Source organism: Musca autumnalis, unplaced genomic scaffold (assembly GCF_047663935.1).
Source record: "Musca autumnalis isolate F117 unplaced genomic scaffold, ASM4766393v1 scaffold_3, whole genome shotgun sequence".
Taxonomy (NCBI): domain Eukaryota; kingdom Metazoa; phylum Arthropoda; class Insecta; order Diptera; family Muscidae; genus Musca; species Musca autumnalis.
The window spans coordinates 184,192,340-184,212,993 of NW_027411866.1; the positions used below are offsets into that span (position 1 = coordinate 184,192,340).

Sequence of the window (20,654 nt, forward strand, 5' to 3'; positions counted from 1 at the left end):
TTGTCTTCTAGTCACTACGAATTTACGTTAAAATTTTCAGATCGATATCATGATTAGACATATTTTTGTCGCTTTCTCCCATACAAGGTAAACCACAGTGCACCCCTTCAACTACACTTAGCTAAGTATTTGAATGAATAGATAATTGAATGACTCGATTTGAAAGAAATATTACGACTTTTACTCCCCTCGAGCATTATCGTTTGCATCAGTAATCCAGACAGACGAACGGACATTATAGCTATACGTTTAGAAATATTGCGATAATATGGCTGAATTTGAATGTCCGCCAAAATATATGAAGCTTTCCAAGGTTAACTATTGAATTAAGCTGGTGTTGTATAAATTGAAGACATGTTACGCGTAACGTAGGAAATTGAATAATAGGTTTGTTCCTTTACTTTTTTAATGGTAAAAATGGTAAAAGAGAAAACTGTTAAAAATGCTCTCTCATGAACAGTTTTACCAGAAAAGTAAAGGAATGAAAAATGGTAGATCTTCTTCATTCATTCATTGTCAAAAATATCGAAAGAACAGTTCTGCAATTTTTTAACTGAAGAAATTCGTCTGGTAGCCTGTGGTAGAAGGAAAGGCATTTTTGCTCTCTCAATCCTCTCTCACTCTTTTAAGAATTGCTTCCAGTTTTCCCAGATTATCGACTGTGTTATTTAATTCAAAATCATCCTGTAATACATTTGTTCTTAAAAAAAAAGAAATCTCATATTTATTTTAGTTTTTATTTACAAATTGTTTTTCATTTAAAAAGTCAGAATATTTGGAAGTATATAAATTTAATAATAGATAATAAATAATTTTGAATATATAATTATAATAAATATATAGAGTATATAAATATAAGAAAATAACTAGTTTTAAAATTTATAATAAAATATAAATATATATTTTGTTTGTAACTCTTTCGAGTTGTGTGTTATATTTTTCATTTGTTTGTGCTGAGACAAATAATAAAGCTGAACCGCATATAGAATAGAAATTAAATCAGTATGATGGATTATATAGTTGGAGAGAACATGTTATATATTTCTGGAGAAAAAATATATGATTATATAATCATAACAGACACCATGTCTGGAAAACCGATATTATTAGGGGGGTGGAGTAGAACCTCTGTTATAAGAATTGAAGTAAATATAATTTCTTTATATATGTTCCTAACAATTAAAACTTCTTCTTCTTTTTGGTTTCTAGGAATTTGGATTTGTTGATAAAAAAGAACTAACGGAGTTTTATTACATTTCATCGTCATCATATTTGTCATAATAATAATTTTTTTCTGAATTATGATGATTGGCTAAAATGCTAATAACAATAAGGCTAAAAGCTATTATCAAAAACGTGTTTTATTAATAATATTGACCCATATTTGGGAGTTTTCTTGTCTAATTATAGTTTATATGTTTTTGTTTTATTTTTTTGTTATAAAAAACAAATGGTGGTTTTTATATTCGTTTCCCAATTTTGTTTTTGGTAATTAGTTTTTTTCCACTCACCAAATATCAAAGGCTTATTTTGTTGTTTATATTTTAGTAAATAATTATTGATTTCATTTGTTTTTTTTTTAATTTTTATTTAATAATAATTATTAATAATAATGTTTTGTCACAATTAATTGGTGTATTGACAATGTTAAACTTTAGTTTATAATTAATGTTTTTTATTTTCTTTTATGGAAAATATTTTCCCCTTTCTTTAATTGCTATGAACTTTTTATTGTTTCTTGTATCTATAAATTTGTTTGTTTTCTTTTGTTCATTGAGAGTATCTTGCGAATACCCTTGGCTTTAGAAAAATTTGACTTTTTGTAATTTTTTATAAGAAGTTTTTTCTTAAGATTGTAGATTTCAAAAAAACTGTTGTCCTTATCTTATTGAAAAAAGAGAGAAATAAATTAAGAAAACGTATTTAATATAACTGTAATTGGTTTTGTTTATTATAGAATTTAATTTAAGAATAACTTTTAGCTTTAAAGCTTTGAAAGTAATGAACCAAGTCAGGAATTGCTTTTGTGTGTGTGTCTAATATAAACCCTTTATTTTCTACAATAAAAAGGATTTAACCACCACCTAAACTTAACGCCTGAACTATACGTGGATCAGCTTTACTACCCTCACGAAATTCTTCCAGTGTTAATTTACCATCATGATTTTTATCCATTTGATCAAATATCTTATCTACCCGTTTTTGTGGTGTATTTTCATCCTCCGCTTGCGGTTGTTGACCCTTTTGTTGTTTGTTGGGTTTTGAGAAGTTTAAAAAACAACAAATAATATTTATTAATTATAATGAATGATAAAGATTTTTATAAGTTTAAGTTACAACACAGAATATATCAGATGCAATGAAGAAAAAAGTGACCTAAATTACACTGTGCGACAACAACAACAAAAAATACAAGGAAAACTGATTAGATTAAGAATGTAAAGCTAAAAATATGAAACACGTGTATCGGCGATTTTAATGTTTACATCCGAAAGTAACCAATGTAGGCGGGGCAAGTTCCGCCCATTACTAGTTTTTTTTCCAAATATTCGAGTTAAGATATCTTGGAATCCTTACATTTTAGGTATATAGTGTCTTTGGCAACTTTAGAGTGGGGGAGTTGGGGAATATTTTTGTTAAAAATTTTAACCCTCATGCGGTACATCATAGGGGTCTTTTTTGTTATTTTTTCGAAAATCTTTCAAAACCTCATTTAAGGTGTGGTCATATCAAATCCAAATATTCTACAAAAGTGTTCGTCATAAAATTTTACTATAGGTCTCAGAATACACCAAATCTATAAATCTTACCTAATCACCAGGAATCTCTAAGAATGAAAAATACGTTTTAGGGTCGGACTTCATCTGATTTTATTCAATAGATGGGGGATGTATTCACACTATAATTGCTTAAGGCCTTGGCAACTGCATCCGTGTGAATACTATTTAAAGCTGCTTGATATGCTTGTTGATCTAGGGGTTCTCTCCTGTATCGTTGGACCTCTCCCTCTAGAGCATGGATATCCTTCCTGATCTGGCTAAATGGGTCGGGCCTACCCACAAGATGATAATTGGGATGGCTCCCACGGTAACATCCAAGCAGGAACTGCAACGAAAGCATCTCATTGTGTTGCTTTACTGGAAGAATCTTTGCTTCCTCATGTAGACGGTCCACTTTTCAAGATTTGAGGAGGCACCCTGTTGCTGTTCTCAGGGCGGCATTCTGGCAAGTTTGAATCTTTTTCCAATTCGTATCACATAATCTCGGGGACCAGACTGGCGCCGCATAGCTTACCACAAACCGACCTATCGCGTTATATGTGGTCAACAAGTTTTCTTTATCTGGACCCCAAGTGCTGCCGGCTAGGGACTTGAGGACCTTGTTCCTACTTTTCAGTTTATCGCAGATAGCTTTGGCGTGCGCGCACTACGTGAAAGTAGTGTCGAATGTGAACCCTAAAATTTTGGGGCAGTTTGTGGTCGGAATTCTGCTACCGTCGACCACGACATTCAATTCTCTTCCAAACTGCGCTGTCCATGTGGTGAACAGAGCGGCTGTTGATTTTGTGGCTGAAATCTGCATATTCCTCGAATGGAAAAAAGGTGGTAAGATCGGTTAAATAGTTGTTCAGTCTCTCACAGATGTCATCAGGATAGGTACCCGACGCTATCATCCGCATACGTTATGATCTCGATGCCGTCTGGAGGGGCCGGAATACAGGAGAGGTAGAGGTTAAACAGTTCCGGAGATATCACCAGACCTTGGGGAACTCCCTGTTCCACTCTACGGGGTTTGGACTTCTTGTTCCTGAATTCCACGTACGACTGGCGTCCACTGCTCACTGTCCTCAAACAACGTGGATCAAAGGCTTTTGATAAGTCAAGCGCCACCATTACTGTTCTATCGCACGACCGTCTCTGGTTGAGTCCTTGGCAAATATGTGTGGTAATGGCGTGCAGCGCAGTTGTCGTGTTGTGCTGCTTACGGAATCCATGCTGATGATCCGCAACTTGATAGCTATTTCTGATACTGGAGAGGACTAAGGCCTCAAGGGTCTTTGCTACGGGCGACAAATGCGAAATCGGCCTATACGGCTCACTTTTGCTGGCATCCTTGCCGGGCTTCCGTAGTGGGACAACCCTGCCCATTTTCCAGACTTCGGGAGCAATGAGGGTGGATAGCGACAAGTTGAGAACTTTAGTGAGATACTCCACTCCCGGCTCATCCAGCTGCTTCAGCATTACCATGGAGATTCCATCAGGGCCCAACGCTTTGGATGTTTTAGCGTTCCTGATGGCATTGGCAACATCATCCATTATAAACTGTGGTGGTTCCTCCTCGGCAGGAAGAAATCTGATGCGACGTAATACTCTTCTCTTCACCCTGTCACTCTCGGGGTGCCTACCAACTGTCGATTGAAATAAATTGCGCACTTCTTCGGGTCAGTCAACGTAACGCCGCCAAACGTGACTGTGGTCCTATCTTCCCTTCTTCCAGGGTTCGAGAGTGACTTAACCGTTGCCCACAATTCACCTATACCGGCTCCAATGTTGCAACTCTTCAGATTATTTAACCACTTGTTCCGCTTATGCTCGCCGACCAGCCTGTTAACTTCCAGTGTCAGGTCCCTGACTTTGGGGTCATTGGGGTTGGTTCGGCGAAGCTCATCACGCTCATTTGCTAATTCCGTCTCCTCTGCTGGGAAGCTTGGTCTTACTTCGGGTATTCGACCAGCAGGGATATGGCGAGCGGCTGCAGCAGTGATGATGTCTCGGAACGTCCTTTCCGCTACCCGAACATCAGAAGGATGTATGGAAATTGTACTGTTGTCAGTCTGTCTTACAAATGTATGTGTAGTTTTGTAGTTCCGCATTTCCCATTCCATCTCAAAAGTCCGGACATTCTATGTTCAGTTTCGTAGATGATGTTTCTTGCAACGAATGCAGGAATCAAAAGAAGGATCGCTGAAGATACCGCCAGCTAATAGTTCGAGGAATGTGATTGCTACGATTGGTTGTAACCATAAAGCAACTGGAGTTAGTTGCGTAGGTTTGGCATGTCGGGCCTGTGCCGCATGATGGGAAGATTTTTTGCACGGTTGCATGGATGCTTGCCCTATGGGAATTAAGACTGCTGCACCATCCCAAACGTAGTTGAAACTACACAGTTTTGTGGTGGCAGCTGACGCTTCTCAGCTTTGTTAGATGTGGAATGTCCTCCAAAGAACGCATTCGCACGATAGTTGTTTATGACATTTCTGACTGCAAATGTGTGAATGTTATTTAAGCCTGTTTGATAGACTTCTTGATCTAGGAGTTCTCTCTTGTAACATTGTACCTCGTTTTCTAGATCCCTCCTGACATGCATGGGGGTCCATATGGTGATTAGTATGGTTCTCATTGCACCACCCTAGCAAGTACTGCAAATAGAGCATGCCTTCCTCAAACAGTGTGAAGTACTTAACAGAAGCGAAGACTTTTGATAAGTCGAGCACCACCATCACTTTTCTATCGCACGCCTTGCTCTGGTTGAGTCCCCGACTAATTTGTGTGGAGTAGGCATGCAGATCTCTTGTCGTGATGTGCTACTTACGGAATCCATGCTGATGATCGACAACTGGACAGCCGTTTCTGCCGTTGGGGAGGATTAAAGCCTCAAAGTTCTTTGCTACCGGCGACAAAAGCGAAATCGATCTGTACGATTTACCATAGCTGACATCCTTGCCTAGCTTCAGTAGCGAGACCACCGTGTCCATTTTCTAGAATGAGAATGGCTAGCGACAGATTGAGAACTTTTGTGAGATAATCGACTATTGATTAATCCTGCTGTTTAGCGTAACTGTAGGGGTTCCTTGTCGGCATGAAGAAATCTAATGAGACGTAGTACTCTTCTCTTCGCTCTATCACTCCAGTGGTACCCCACAAACTGTCGATTAAAATATCTTCCACACTTCTTCGGCGCTCAGATTTGATGATGGTGACAGTTATGGAGAGAAAATCATACCCGAAAGAAACGACGGATTGCCAGATAACTTTAGTTAGACCAGGTGACACGATGTTTATATCTTTCGAACTGTGACACTCTTCCTTAATTCTGTTAGGGACATCCTCATTGACTATGCAAAACGTCTGCTCAGACATCACTATACACCTCTGGGCATTTTCGACTACTGAATGCCACAACTCCCGAAGAGTATTAAAGTCCTCCAATAACGGTTATGACCTTCCAAAAGTAAACTAATGGTGGACCTATAACCTAGATATAGATATTTATCGGCAGAATGTATACATTAAGCAAGTCTACCTCGGCAGTTCCTCTCCTGACTGATACCAATTCCATTTACGGATCAATAGAGCCTGGCTCAAGGAAGATTGGTTGGTTGCAGTTGTTGTTGAGCTTGGTTTCCTGCACTGCTGCGACCATGATATTCTTCCGACTCATAAAATCCACTATTTCACTGCAATTAATGTACAAAAAGGATGCATTTTTAGGTTTGGAACAGCAATGGCTGGAATTAATTGCTGCGTGTGTGGCTGTGGGGGATCCTCGTATGCTAATGACGTGGACGACGATGATCCATTGGGGGCTATTTTCACGAAGCATGTCGAAATATAGTCCCTGGTACATGGACGAGTCCAGAGCAACCCCTAAGATGCACCCACTCCCGGATGCGACAAACTGAGCACATCCATATTCGTCCTGGTTTTCCCCCGTTCTGGCACAGACCGAAAAAATCCGCAGCAGGTATTAGGAAGATGCTGCTCCCAACAAAGAAAACGATACAAACATGTGTGCACTGAGGTTGCAGCCGCTGCCCGGTACACTGGTGTTTTGTGGTTCCGGGTAAATCCTGTATCAATATCCTGTAAATCAATGTCCATGGTGGGTATTTCTTCTAAAACCCCTACATATGTCCACAACCCTTGGGTGACCTTCCTTGCTCTTTAACACTTTGCAGACTGTAAGAGGTGTTCGTAACCCCTCGGTGTACTTCGCGGGTAATCCCTCCAAGACCGCTTGAAGTTTTGAAAGTCTTCTTCGTGACCTTGCCCTTGATTTATTCGTAACCCTCGGTTTCCCACATTCTTACCCAGGAGTTCATAACCCTTAGTTTCCTTCCTGCCTTTTGTGACAGATTCAAGCAATCCGTCATTACACTATATCCGTTGACCTCCGTAGACATCTTGAAAGATACTCTGGGTAAAAAACACTGACTTTAGTATTTTATAAAAATATTTTTTATGATTTCCTTTCTTCATTGCAACCGATATTTTCTGTGTGAAAAAAAAACAAAACAATAAATATTCCTTTTTTCAAAACACATTCATCTTTGTGTTTATTTAACACTTGACATTTATCTTTAACCAAGACAAAACAAATACCAAATGAATGACATGAATTGTTTAGAGAATCACTCAAGTGGTCAAGTAGATTTGTATATCCACTTTCTAACCATTAAAGTATTTTTTCATTAAGCTTGTTGAATTGCAGTTTGTTTTTATAACAGCTCCAACAGAAAAAGTACATAAAAATATATAAAACTCTACATACCACCATTTGATAAATTGCATCCACAATGTTGTACATTTCTTCTCGCGTTATATAGCCATCATTGTCCACATCGTATAAGCGGAATGCCCCTATTGGAGAAAGAGAGCATAAACAAAATGGAAACACAGAGATATATATGTATGTATGCAATGCTGTTGTGCACAAGAGGCCGACAGGAAACAAAAAAACTGAACTGTTCAAAGGAATTGAAACAAATACGCGGCATATAAAAAACAGAACATAAACATATATGTACACTTGCACTTTTAAAACAAAAAAGAAACAGAAAACCACATCGCCAACACTTGTAACAAACCAAATGAAAACAAAAGAAATGAATTAACAACAAGAAAAACAAAAGCCGGCAACATTGTAAAATGTAATCGTCGTCGTTGAGCAAATAACATTTACATATGTATGTGTGTATTATGTATATATGTATGTATATGTTTGAAAGTATGTTAACATGTCTGCGTGGCTTAATTTTTATGTTAGTGCGGCAGTAAAGCAACGTGAGTAAATCCCGTTTCTTTTTGCTTTTTGTATGAAGGGAATATAAAATTACACCCATTCCACGACCACAAACTCCACATTTTTAAATATACATTAAAACGAAAATGTTGCAAATGACATTACTAAAATCACATTTTAATGTTAGACAACAGTGTTAAAATTACGCTCAAGTACACATCAAGTAAAAATGTATCATTCGGCTTTCTCGTCAGAGATATTCTTCAGCCAATGTGTGAATTTAGGCACCTATGGACAGATCGAATATCGGCAACACAATCGATCAAAAAATAAGTATTTAGGTGGGATATCAGCATTTTGTGGCCTTGTTTCGACGTACGAGGGCTGCACGAAAAATAGCTGGCCTAGTCAACACCGGGTATTGCCAGGCGCCAACTGAATTTTTTTTTGATAGTTTGACAGTTTTTCGTCTAGACTTAATCAGGACAGTTTGTCGTACGACCATGTTATGTGTTGTTTACAGTGACTTAAAAAATCCATTTGCAAAAGAAATGGAATTTACTTGCGAACATTTTCGTCCAAGAATTTTTCATAACTTTTCACGTAGCCCCAGCAAAAAAAGTCCTCCCAAAATAAAGGGTTTGTAAGGGATTTTTGGCAGCCATGACTACTCACAAACCCCCTTTCTTCCCCATTAGAAGTTGAAAAGTAAGGTGAAAAAATTATATTTTTAGAACAGTTGATGTAGAGAATTTGTTTTTAATTTCATCACACTTCTTACTTTTATTTTACTTTATTTTATTTTGCTGTCTGCCCGAATTGAACCCAAGAACCCTCTGATTTCTAGCCAAAGACACTACACACTGTGCCATGCACACGAATATTAAGGGTTGCTTAAGAACTGTTATTTTTTAATTAACAAAAACTCTCGTGCCGACGGTGAGCGTTGAACACACAACCCTAGGATTTATAGTCGGACACACACACACATACACTGTACCACCGTCCTCATTACTTAGTGAGGAGAAAAGTAAGTAGGTTTGCCTTGTACATTTTTTAAGAAGTAACCCATTATTTTTCAGATTATTTGTAATGCGAAAAGAAGCTTGTTTACATTACTTTGTAATGGGTTACGTAATGACTAACGGATCCGAATTTTTGCTAGGAGATAATCAGATAATCTTTGTATGTCGATAAAGGACCATCCTATAGGACTATGAAAAACTGGTTTAATGAATTCAACCGTGGTCGGCACTCGCCAAAAAACGAAGAAAAATATGCCGTGCATGAACGGATAATGCGAGAACGCCATGTTTAATGCCGTGAGATATAGCTTGAACACCTGGCCGCAAAAAGGGATTATTCTCGTTAGATCCAGAAAAAATGGACAATCGTTCAAAAAGAGGCTCTTGTGGATTGGTGCAAAGAAATAGTGAATAAAAACGATCGTTGTGCTTCAAACGACGTTTGTAAAGGCCAGAACAGAATCAATCGTCGCTTGCTTCCCCAAATGTCAAATTATAAAGGAATGCCAGAGCCTCTTTGCAAATCCGCCTGCGTTCCCCTTTAGGAGGCTCTGGCATTCCTTTATAAATTGACATTTGGGAAGCAAGCAAAGCACGCGACGATTGATTCTGTTCTGGCCTTAAGATCGTGACAGACGACGAATGTAGGATCTATGCTTAGGAGCCTGAAAAAAGCAGGAATCGGCCGGTTGGGTCTTCAAAAGCGAGCCAAATCAAACAAGATTGTTCATATAAAGGCACTTTGAAGCAAAAGGTTGCTTGTTTCTTCAGAAAAACTGACCGTGTGGCGACTATACGGCATGAGAAATATAGGACGGTTAATTCTGAGTGGTACACTATAATTTGTTTGCCTGACGTCTCCTGAGAAGTTCGAAAAACGAACAAGCGAAGACAAATCATTCTGCATTATGACAATGTGGGCTCTCACACATCGATTCAAAGCAGCGCCTGTTTGACCGGACAAAACGTGGAATTGATGGGTCATCCGTCGTACAGTCCTGAATGGGGATCCAATGACTTTATTTTATTCCAGCACATCAAGAAAAACGGCGTGGTCAACGATTTTTGTTGCCTAAAAATGCTGTAAAAGCGTTCAAAAAACCTGGTTTGGAGGTGTCTCAATCGGAGTGGAAAAAGTGCTTCTCCAATAGGTTTGAGCACACAAAAACACACATGCTGGAGACTACTTAAGAAAACAATAAAATCGTTTTGATGGTAAATATTCGCGTTTTCATTGTTAGGCCAGATAGTTATCGTTCAGCTCTCGTATGATCTTACCGACAAAAGTATCGAGAATTTTAGATTACACTATGCAACAAAATGGAGGTGAAAGTCTGGGGAAGAGATAATTCCTTTTGGGGATGTATGTCCTTGGTGAGTATATTAAGAACCCCGAAGGACAGATCTGCCGTGAGTCGAACTTTCGAGTTAGGGCGTGATGAATATTTTGCTGGAGACCCTATAAGCCCTCAGGAATTAGCGTTATATCTTTGTTAGCTGTTGCTTCAGCTTATTTTTGAGATTACATGTCTTCAGTCAAATCGAATGAGGAGAACATTTCGATCTTCTAACTTGGTTCCTTCAATGTCCTTTTCGTCCTTTATTTCAAGAACCGCTTTGAAAGTCCCACAAGATGACATTTTTCAGCTTCGGAATGTTCTGTTCAAAATGTCGCTCAGAAAACTTTAGGTACGACTCTCATTGACAACTAATCGATTTTGTCGCGTTTTCATAGTAATTTTTTCTGAACGACATTTTTGAGGAACATTTCGATGCTGAAAAACGTCATCTTGTGGTACTTTTATAGTGGCTCTTAAAATAAAGGACGAAAAGGACATTGAAGGAAGCGAGTTAGAAGGTCGAAGTGCTCTACGAAAATAATCCTCATTCGATTTGACTGGAGACACGTCATCTTAAAAATAAGCTAAAACAACAGTGAACAAAGATATAACGCTAAATCCTGATGCCTTACAGGGTCTCTAGCAAGATCTTCATCACGCTATAACGGAGTTCTTAATATACTCACCAAGGGCTTTCATCTCCAAAAGGAATTATCTCTTCCACAAAATTTGTGTTCACAGTGTTATTAATCTTAACTATTGTGGACGTTTCGCATAAATCTTTTAATAATAAATTTAATTTGGATTAAAGCTGAAAAGTGCTGAATTTAAGCGAAGTACGTACCTGAAAAAATTGGTCAACATAGTACATTTTTAAAGTGAGTCTTATTCCCTTTTTGCCCACGAAAAACTTAATATCGCTGAAAACAGAATCACCAGGAGTACCTTCGCTAACAAATTTCAAAATATCTATAGACAGCCCTTAAACTGCGCTTAAGCAAAATGTTGAACTGTTGTGAGGGAGTTATAGGAAGATGTTGCCCGATATAGACTCTAGATTGAGAGATTGACGTATGTATATTTGGAAGAAACTTTACGATTTACAAAGTTTCCGTCAAATCGGATACTCATTTCTTTAGTATAATCGTGCACATCAGTTATATTATTTTCCGAAGCAAATAATCATTATTTGTAGGTTTCCGATGGCAAAACTTATTACTTCTTGCATCTCCGGGAAGAGAAGAACTAAATAGACCATCAACATTGCCGAGTTGACCGCCTCATGGAATCAAAAGTTACAAAATATTGCTGTACTAAATTAACAAATATTTCCACTATATGTCTGCTCCATAAATTCAACCTATTTTCTTTCTGTCTAAAGATCCTTCCTTTTTTTGCAAGTGCAATAAAAACGATCAACTAATTTTTAACCCAACATTGGATCTTATTATCGAATACAGCTTTTGGTGCATTAACTCACGAAGTATGGACTTGCCCCTGAAAAAAAGTACCGTCGCAGTAACAAATTTTGTGTGGGAGACACCAGAAGGAGTGGACAGATATAGTCCGTATTCCATTCTGATATATTTATACCCTACACTACTATGTGGAAAGGGTATTATAACTTTGTTTTGGTAAAAATGCATGTAAAACCGCGAAATATTCGTCGGAGACCCCCAATGTGGTATACCAATATTCATATTTCGGCGAGATAAAGCGATTTTGAGATGTGTCTCCGTCCCTCCGTCCGTCTGTCCATTATAAATTGTAATCAAACTACTGGCTGCAATTATGGACCGATCGTCAAGAAATTTTGTATGGAGGTCGGGTTCAGACCAGAATAGATCCCTATTTTTAATGGTGATGATCGTGAAATATTTAGCGGGTGAAATGGACCAAAAAGATAATATTTATCCAATTTTGTAGCGGCTCTGTATGTCGCAATAATAGTCGGATCAACGCGAAATTTTACATAAGGTAGGAGTATATGACAAAGAAAAAACTTGCAATCTGAGATGGCGATAAGATAATATATAGGGGGTTAAATAGACCACAACTTTTGTGTGAAAATTGTGAAAATTTTTAATATACAGCTTATATCTTTATTCTTAGAAGACATATTCCGGGTTAGTAAGCTATACTTGGAAAATTAACTTTTGACCTTTCCATTGATGCCAATTATGTTGATTTACGTGCTCAGATAACAGAGTTTCAGCCTTATATATCCAATTATTTGTTTGTGGTGTAATAATAAACACGCTAGAGGTCGCGAATATAACTCAATTGTCACGAAATTTTGAATGAGGTAAGACTTTAGGTGGAAGAAGATGCCTACAATCACAGATGATAATCTGATATTATTTAGCTAGTGAAATGGACTATTACTTTGGTATGAAAAATATAAATATTTTATATTTGCTCCATATTTTAATTCCTGGAGGGCATACACCGCCAAAGTATCCTACATACGAACAAAGAACGACAGACCTTTCCCCTGATACAAATTGCAATAATGAGTTTGGTAGATAACGGGACTACTGCCTAGTATAAAATGGGGTTTCTGTAGACAACCACATTTTCCACCCATGCTATAAATTGTCTCCCAGTTTGTGCATTATTGCAAATTACATGGAGCCCAAGCGAATTAATTGTCCAATTGGATTTTTTTTACATATCGCACATGTACAACAAAACTAAAAATTGTAACTTTTTATTAAGGAAATGATTAACCCTACACCCTGTAAAAATCAGACATTTCTTCGCCTACTATTTCGTTACTATGTATCGACAGTTTTGTCTCTCCACAAAAATAGAACATTTTGAGTTAAACCCTTTTTGTTGAACAGGTGTGATATATTGCAGCATACCTTTTTTTAAATGTACTCGGTGTCGCTACCGTTAAAGTTTTTTGAAATACTACTTTTGGTGAGGGTGAAGTATTTCAGTCGTGCAGAACTTCTCTACAAATGGTGTCTGAGAGCACTCCGTTCGTATTCGGCGATAAACTGTAGGTAATCGGGGTGCACCCATATGAGAGAACTCTCCTTTGTCCCTTTTGGGATGTTTGTGGAACAATTATTATATTGTTACGAAAATCACTGATATATTTAAGAAATTTAGATGAATATCTGTTAAGTTAAGAATTTGAATTGTAACGTAAATTTTTAGTAAGCATTTAGTTCATTTAAATCAAATTTACAACAACAATTGCGCTATAGAATTCCAATCACTATCGTTTACGTTTTCAGTTCTCCCTCTCTTATTTATTTCTGCAACAACAACTATTATTCCAATTATGAAATCATCACTTAATCCTCACTTACATTTTTACTTGCCTAAATTGTTTTTGTAATCTCACTCCCTTTCTATGTTTATTTGTTTTACGTCATTACATTCTGACGTCACCTATATGCCCTCCTGCTCTCGCGTGTTTATTGCCGCTGCCCTACTGTTTACATTAAATTTGTCTGTTTGTATACGGGTATGTGTGTAGGTGCATCCGGATCTCGTTGGAACAATGTGGAACATTCTACATGAGGGATGCTAGAAACGTCTAGGGATCGGCGAGCGGATATAAATACGCGAGTGCAGATGCCGGCCTAGTTAGTTATGATCTGAACGCGATATTTAAACCGTAAGTTTAAGTAAAGAAGTAAAGTGGAAACCAGCTAAAGTGAAGTCTTGTGTGAATAGCTAAAGTGAATCAAGTCAATAAAGCATTGTAAATTCGTAATCCAAAACGAACCCTGTTTTATTTGGTACAAATCGTACTGGGGAATAAAACAACGTCTACACGGGAGTAAGTTCAAACCCTAATTCCGTAACAATATTAATATTTGGGCTTGATTTGATAAGATAGCAAAATGCACAAAGTTATTTCTTACAATAAGTTGATTGGTTCCATAGGGGAATTTTGATTTGCTGAAAGCTAATTCCCAGGAGTAGTGGTGTATGGAATCACATGGTCGGCCCCGTCTACTATAGCCTTTGCTTACTTGTTTTTGAATATTTTGATGTAAAGCTAGAACGGCCTTTGGACGATTGTCTAAAATATGGAGATCTCCACAAATATCCATCCAAACCAAGTTACGTTTGATGTACAAAGTTTGGACCAAATCGTAAACTTCCATAGAGTGTTATTTTGCGCATAATTTTAACGAACATATTTAACTTTGTAGGAGAAGTTACCCGAAAGAGTGGACCTATGTCCATTTTCGATCTTTATCTAAAATACACCGAAATATTACGAAATGCAAAGTTTAGACCAACGCAGTATTCTGGTCGATAGTTGTCGTGTGCACCAGCCATAACATGTAGTGGTCATAGTGTTTTTTACAGCTTTCGGGCCATTTTCGCAGGAAGTACTGTACTGTACTTGTACTGTAGTAAAGGGGATCGGATCTATATCTGGAAGCAAAAATACCATGTGCAAAGTTTGGACCAATTCGATTATCGTTCACAGTATTTTACAGAAAAAAATTGAACTTTAGTGGGGATGGTACCCAAAGGTCCATCTGCATACTTAAACCAAATTTGGGCAAAATATAACGATGTGCAAAATTAGTTTCGAATCGTTTGATCCCTTCGAGATATCGTGCGCACCATTGAGTCAGACAGATTGACGGACAGATTAATATTCCATTTGAAAAAAAATTAAAAAATTTGTTTAAAACTACATGAACGATTTTTGGATTGTGAAAAAATTTTGATCCTTAAATCTGTTCGAGATACTAATTTGGGTTATTGCGAGCAAAATTTATGGCGGTTTTAATTCTGATTACGCTGTGACATAAAATCGATAAGTTGTCAATGAGATTCGTACCTAAAATTTTTTGAGCGGCATTTTTGCAGAACATTTCGAAGCTGAAAAACGTAATTGTGTGGTACTTTTATAGCGGTTCTTAAAATAAGAGACGAAAAGGACATTGAAGGAAGTGAGTTAGAAATTTGATATACCGTACGAAAATATTCTTCATTCGATTTGACTGAAGACATGTCAAATGAAGCTAACACAACAGCGAAAAAAGATATAACGCTAATTTCTGATGGCTTATAGGGTCTCCAGCAAAAAATTCATCATGCCATAACTCGGAAGTTCGTCTCACGGCGGATCTGTCGTTCGGGATTTTTAATATACTCTCTAAGGGCTTTCATCCCCAAGGTAATTATCTTTTGGATAAAGGAACTATTTTCTTGAGAAATATTGTTAATTTCTGGTTTCCTACCCAGCAAAAAATCTTCCCAAAATAATGGGTTTTTATAGCATTTTTGGTAGTCGTAACTACTTACAAAATACTTACTAACGCATTATTTCAACAAGGGCATGTCGCACTGAAAAACTAGTTATTCTTCGACTACTAGAATAACTAGTTATTCTATGGCCACTAGAAGTTAAAAAATAAGTTAAAAACGTATGTTCTATTTTTGGAATATTTGAGGTGGAATTTGTTTTCAATTTTTATACCCTACACCACTATGTTGGGAGGGTATTATAAGTTGGTTTTGGCCAAAAAGCTTGTAACGCATCGAAATAATTATATATACCAAAATGAATGTCTCGACGATCTGAGTCGATCTAGCTATGTGTGTCCGTCCGTCCGTCTGTCCATCTAAACCTTGTAATCACGCTACAGGTCTCAATTTTGATCGGATCGTCACGATGTTGATGGGGGTCCCGGAGGGGAAGAAGCCTATTGATTTTGGTGATGGTCGGATTATATTTAGGGGTCGTAATGGGCAAAAAAATTATTTGGATAAAAAGACAACGTTTTTTCAAAGCAAATATCTCAGCTTCTATATGGGGTATATCAAAAGCAAACCCTGACCATGAAAGTAGAAAATATCGCCTTTCTAATGATGTAAAGTAGGTTCTCGTAGGTGATCAAACAACGAAGATATCGCAATAGCCGGTAATAGAACCCAAATTTTTATTATTGCGATTTTATTAATAATGACGAATATCACAGCTTTGGTTGGGGATCTTCCAAAAACAAAGTCCGATTATGAAAGTAGAAAATCCAATCTTTACAGTGATGCAAAGGAGGTTGGCGTATGTGGCCACATAACGGAGATATCGCAATAGTCGGCAATACATCCCATTTTTTAATTTTTTATAATCACGCTACACGTCGCAATTTTGATTGGATCGTCACGAAATTTTGGGTGTTAATGGGGGTCCCACAGAGGAATATTATTCAGGGGTCGGAATGTGAAAAAAACTTATTTGGAGAAAAGCTAATATCTCTCTTCTGTATACCTCATACGAAAGCAAAACCTGGCAAGGAAAGTAGAAAATATCACCTTTACAACGATGTGAAGTATGTTGTCATAGGTAGTCAAACAACAGACATATCGCAATAGTCGGTAATGCATCCCTTTTTCCATTTTTTGTGCAATCACACTATTAAATTTTGATCGGATCCTCACGAAAATTGACCTGAGTTAATGAAGACATTCAGAGGAAAGGCTCTAAGCTATCCCAATTTTAATATTTTGAATTTTAACAGTCAAAAGCATATGCACAAGGGTAGTGGTATAGGGTATCAAATAGTCGGCCACGACCCGACTATAGCCTTGGCCCACTTGTTTGTGTTGAAAAAGTGAATTCTATCGAAGTCCCGCACCCCAACCAGGTTTATTGGATGTGAATTTGTACAAACATTATTGCAAATTTGCAGATATGAAGTATTTTGAAGCCTTTTTCTTATCAAGTCAAGGGTTCTGTGTTTTGTTTAACAAAAAGTACCCGGCCGGCGGTGAGCGTTAAACACACAATCCTCTGATGTGTAGTCGGACACCGCTCTGTGCCACCGTACTCATACCTTAGTATGGAGTAACGTAAGTAGTTATTTTTGTTTACATTACTTTGTAATGGGTTACATAATGACTACAGGATCCGAATTTTTGCTGGGTACATACTATATTATATCCCAGCAAAAAATCCTTACTAAATGATGGATTTTTATAGTACATTTTGATAGTCGTAACTACTTACAAAACCGCTTACTAACCCATTATTTTAACAAGGGCATGTCGCTCTGAATTACTAGTTATTCTATGACCACTGGAATAACTAGTTATTCTGTGGCCACTATAAATTGAAAAATAAAGTGAACAAATTCCTATTTTAAGGGCAGTTTAGATGGAATTTGTTTTCAATTTCCACACACTTTATATTTTTATTTTATTTTATTCCGCTTTCTGCTGGATTTGATCATGCGAACTTCTGATTTGAAGCCGAACACACTAGACACTATGCCACGCTCACGAATATTAAGGGTTGTTTAAACGCTTACATGTGCAACTCCATTTGTTTGTTATTTTGTTAACAAAAAACTCAACGGCCGACGGTGAGCGTTGAACACACAACCCTAGGATTTGTATTCGAACCCACACGCTCTGTCCCACCTTACTAATAACTCAATAAGGAGTAATATAAGTAGTTTTTTTGTTTTACATTACTTTGTAATGGGTAACCTTATGACTAACGATTCGAATTTTTGCTGGGATGTTTACTAAGGTTACATAACTTTAGTGAAAAAGTTGTAAATTTTTGCGGAAATTAAGAAAGAATTCCAAAAAATACGCAGTTTGCAAATTGTTTTAATAAAATTCAAGCTGTTTATGTATCTTAAAAAAAATATTTAAAAATATATAAAAAACTATACAAATATGTTTAGCATACCGCAAAAACATGGCCCCGAAATTCGTCTACAAATATATAGCATTTGGGACCACGGGACATTCCTGAACATTTTCTGAATATTAGGTTCAGTAGTTTTGGAAAAATAATGTTTTGAAAAGAGTGGGCGTGGTCATCAGTTTTCAAAATATAACATATTAAAAAAAGTAGGCCTGGTCCGGTATTTTGGCTCCAAATATGTACCTAGGGTGCACACAACTTCATTGCCTACCAAAATGTATGCTGAAACCGATATAACCATACATTTATTTCGCTTATATATAGCGTTTAACAGAAAGGCGTGGGGAAGGTGCCCCACCTCTGCCGAAATTCATAATATATACATAACAACGGCACACATTGAGCTTTTGTCGCAAATTTTATGGAAATCCCTTCAGTAGTATTGGAGTTATGACATATTAATAAAAACAGGCGTGGTCGGACCTATAGGCCCTAAAGAAGTACCTAGATTGTAGATTAATCCGTAAATTTTTAATCCGATACATGCATAATTTTTGCAAATATAACGTTTTTTAAAAATATCGCATAGGGAGGTACCCCGCTCCCTCTGGAATTCAATAAAATATGTAACCTGTTTTCGGGGGGCGTGGTAAACTTTTCTTTCCAAAAAACCTAAGTTGGGTTATGACAGCATTTGATTTTTATTCATAAAGGTAAGGCGTTTTTTCAAATATGCCCCCTTCAAAATTCAAGAAATTATGCCCGTACATTCCCTGACATTTTCAGGAAAATCGGTTCAGTAGTTTTGTAGATGTAACATATTTTAAAAAGTGGGTGTGGTCAAGTCATTGGATCCTAAAAAGGGGGTAAGGTCTTCCGAAATAGATACATTCGTAATTATTGTAAATATAACATTTTTAAAAAAGTAGGGTATAGGGGAAGTACCCCGCCCCTTCCGAAATTCAACTGAATTTGTAGCCTATTTTAAGCGAGGGCCATCCTTGTACATTCCCTGGCAATTTCAGGAAAATCGGTTCTGTAGTTTTTGTAGAAAAGATAAAAATTAAAAAAAGTGGGCGTATATTTTCTTTGCATAAAAAAATATCGAAATCGGTCCAGCCGTTCTCAACTGATGCCATGACCAACGAACGACATTTGATTTTTATTTTTAAAGATTTAAAAGTTTAGACAAATCGCGATTTCTTTGAAAATCCCTTCAGTAGTTTTGTAGATATAACCTAATTAGAAAGTGAGCGTGGTCGAATCTTAAGTCCCAAAATAAGTACGTAAGGTTGGAGACACAATCGCCATTGACTCGCAAATAAGTTCCGAAACCGATACATTCGTATTTGTTGCAAATATTGCATTTTTACAAAACTAGGGCATAGGGGAAGTACCCGCCCGATCCGAAAGTCAAAAAATATGTAGCCTATTTTTATCGATTCAGTAGTTTCGTAGATATAACATATTTAAAAAAGTCCAGTCTTAATGCCCCAAATAAGCACGTAAGGTCGGAGACACAATCGCCATTGACTCGGAAATTAATTTTCAAAGCGATACATTAGTAATTGTTGCAAATATTGCATTTTTACAAAAATAGGGCATAGGGGAGGTACCCCACCCGATCCGAAATTCAAATGTGTAGCCTATTTCATCAGGGGGCCATCACTCTACGTTCCCTGAAAATTTCAGGAAAATCTGTTGAGTAGTTTCGTAGATATAACATATTTATAAAAGTGGGCGGAAAAGTGGGCGTGGCCAATTTTTCCTTGCATAAAAACCTAAACTGGACTATGACTAACATTTCCACAAAAAATTATCCAAATCGCTCCAGCCGTTTTCAACTGATTCAATTACCAACAAACGACAATTGAGTTTTATATATAAAGATTTTTTTTGTTTATTTTCACGAAAACGCGCGCATATATTATTGTAATCAACGTAGAATGTTCAAATAAATTTTGGTTTCCTTTATACCCCTTAATCTTGAAATAAACTGTATCGGGTAATATAAATTTTGAAACGGGTGTAAATCGCGAAATCCTCAAAATCATTTGATGCGCATGTGGTTTACCAATACATCGATTTCTTCTCTTTTAATTTGAAGGGGAAGAAGCGTATTGATTTTGGTGATAGTCGGATCATATTCAGGGGTCAAAAAAACTTATTTGGAAAAATTGTCATTGTTTTGCATTGCTCACTTATTTATACATAAATTGATAAGCAACAAACATAAATGTTTAGTTTTTACAATAGTGCAATAACTTCTCTTGCTGTCAAAATATATTTTCTTTCACAAAAGAATAAACATATTTGTGTTCAACCAAAACTAATTAATTTGGAAAAATAAAAAAAAAATCGTTTTGCATTCCTCCTTACGACGCTTTGACGTCACAACATCGGCTTTATCCATTTTATTATTTATGTTTCCAGTTATTGGTAGTCAAGGAAGAATTCATTACTTTGCAATTGATTTAAATTGAAAAGTCGATGTAATAACACGTTTCATATATAATGAAGACAAATTCAAAGAACTGTTTGTAACAATGAAAGTCACTTGAAAATGCCAACAGTAATTCCTTAAAATTATACTTTAATGGAAAAAGAAAGTACACGATAATTGCA

At 36.8% G+C, this 20,654-nt stretch overlaps 1 protein-coding gene across 7 annotated transcripts in view; it reads right to left on the reverse strand.

Annotated features, from left to right (window-relative positions):
* Positions 1–1,705: 1,705 nt before the first annotated feature.
* Positions 1,706–20,654, reverse strand: part of LOC141398574 (frequenin-1) — a 156,238-nt gene continuing 137,289 nt past the window's right edge. For all 7 annotated transcript variants that reach the window (XM_073975968.1, XM_073975969.1, XM_073975965.1 and 4 more), the window contains 2 exons: positions 7,552–7,640; positions 1,706–2,241 (listed from right to left, as the gene is read on the reverse strand). In XM_073975968.1, coding sequence (XP_073832069.1) covers positions 2,074–2,241; positions 7,552–7,640 — 257 coding nt within the window. In that variant the 3' untranslated portion in view covers positions 1,706–2,073. The remainder of the gene's footprint in view (positions 2,242–7,551; positions 7,641–20,654) is intronic.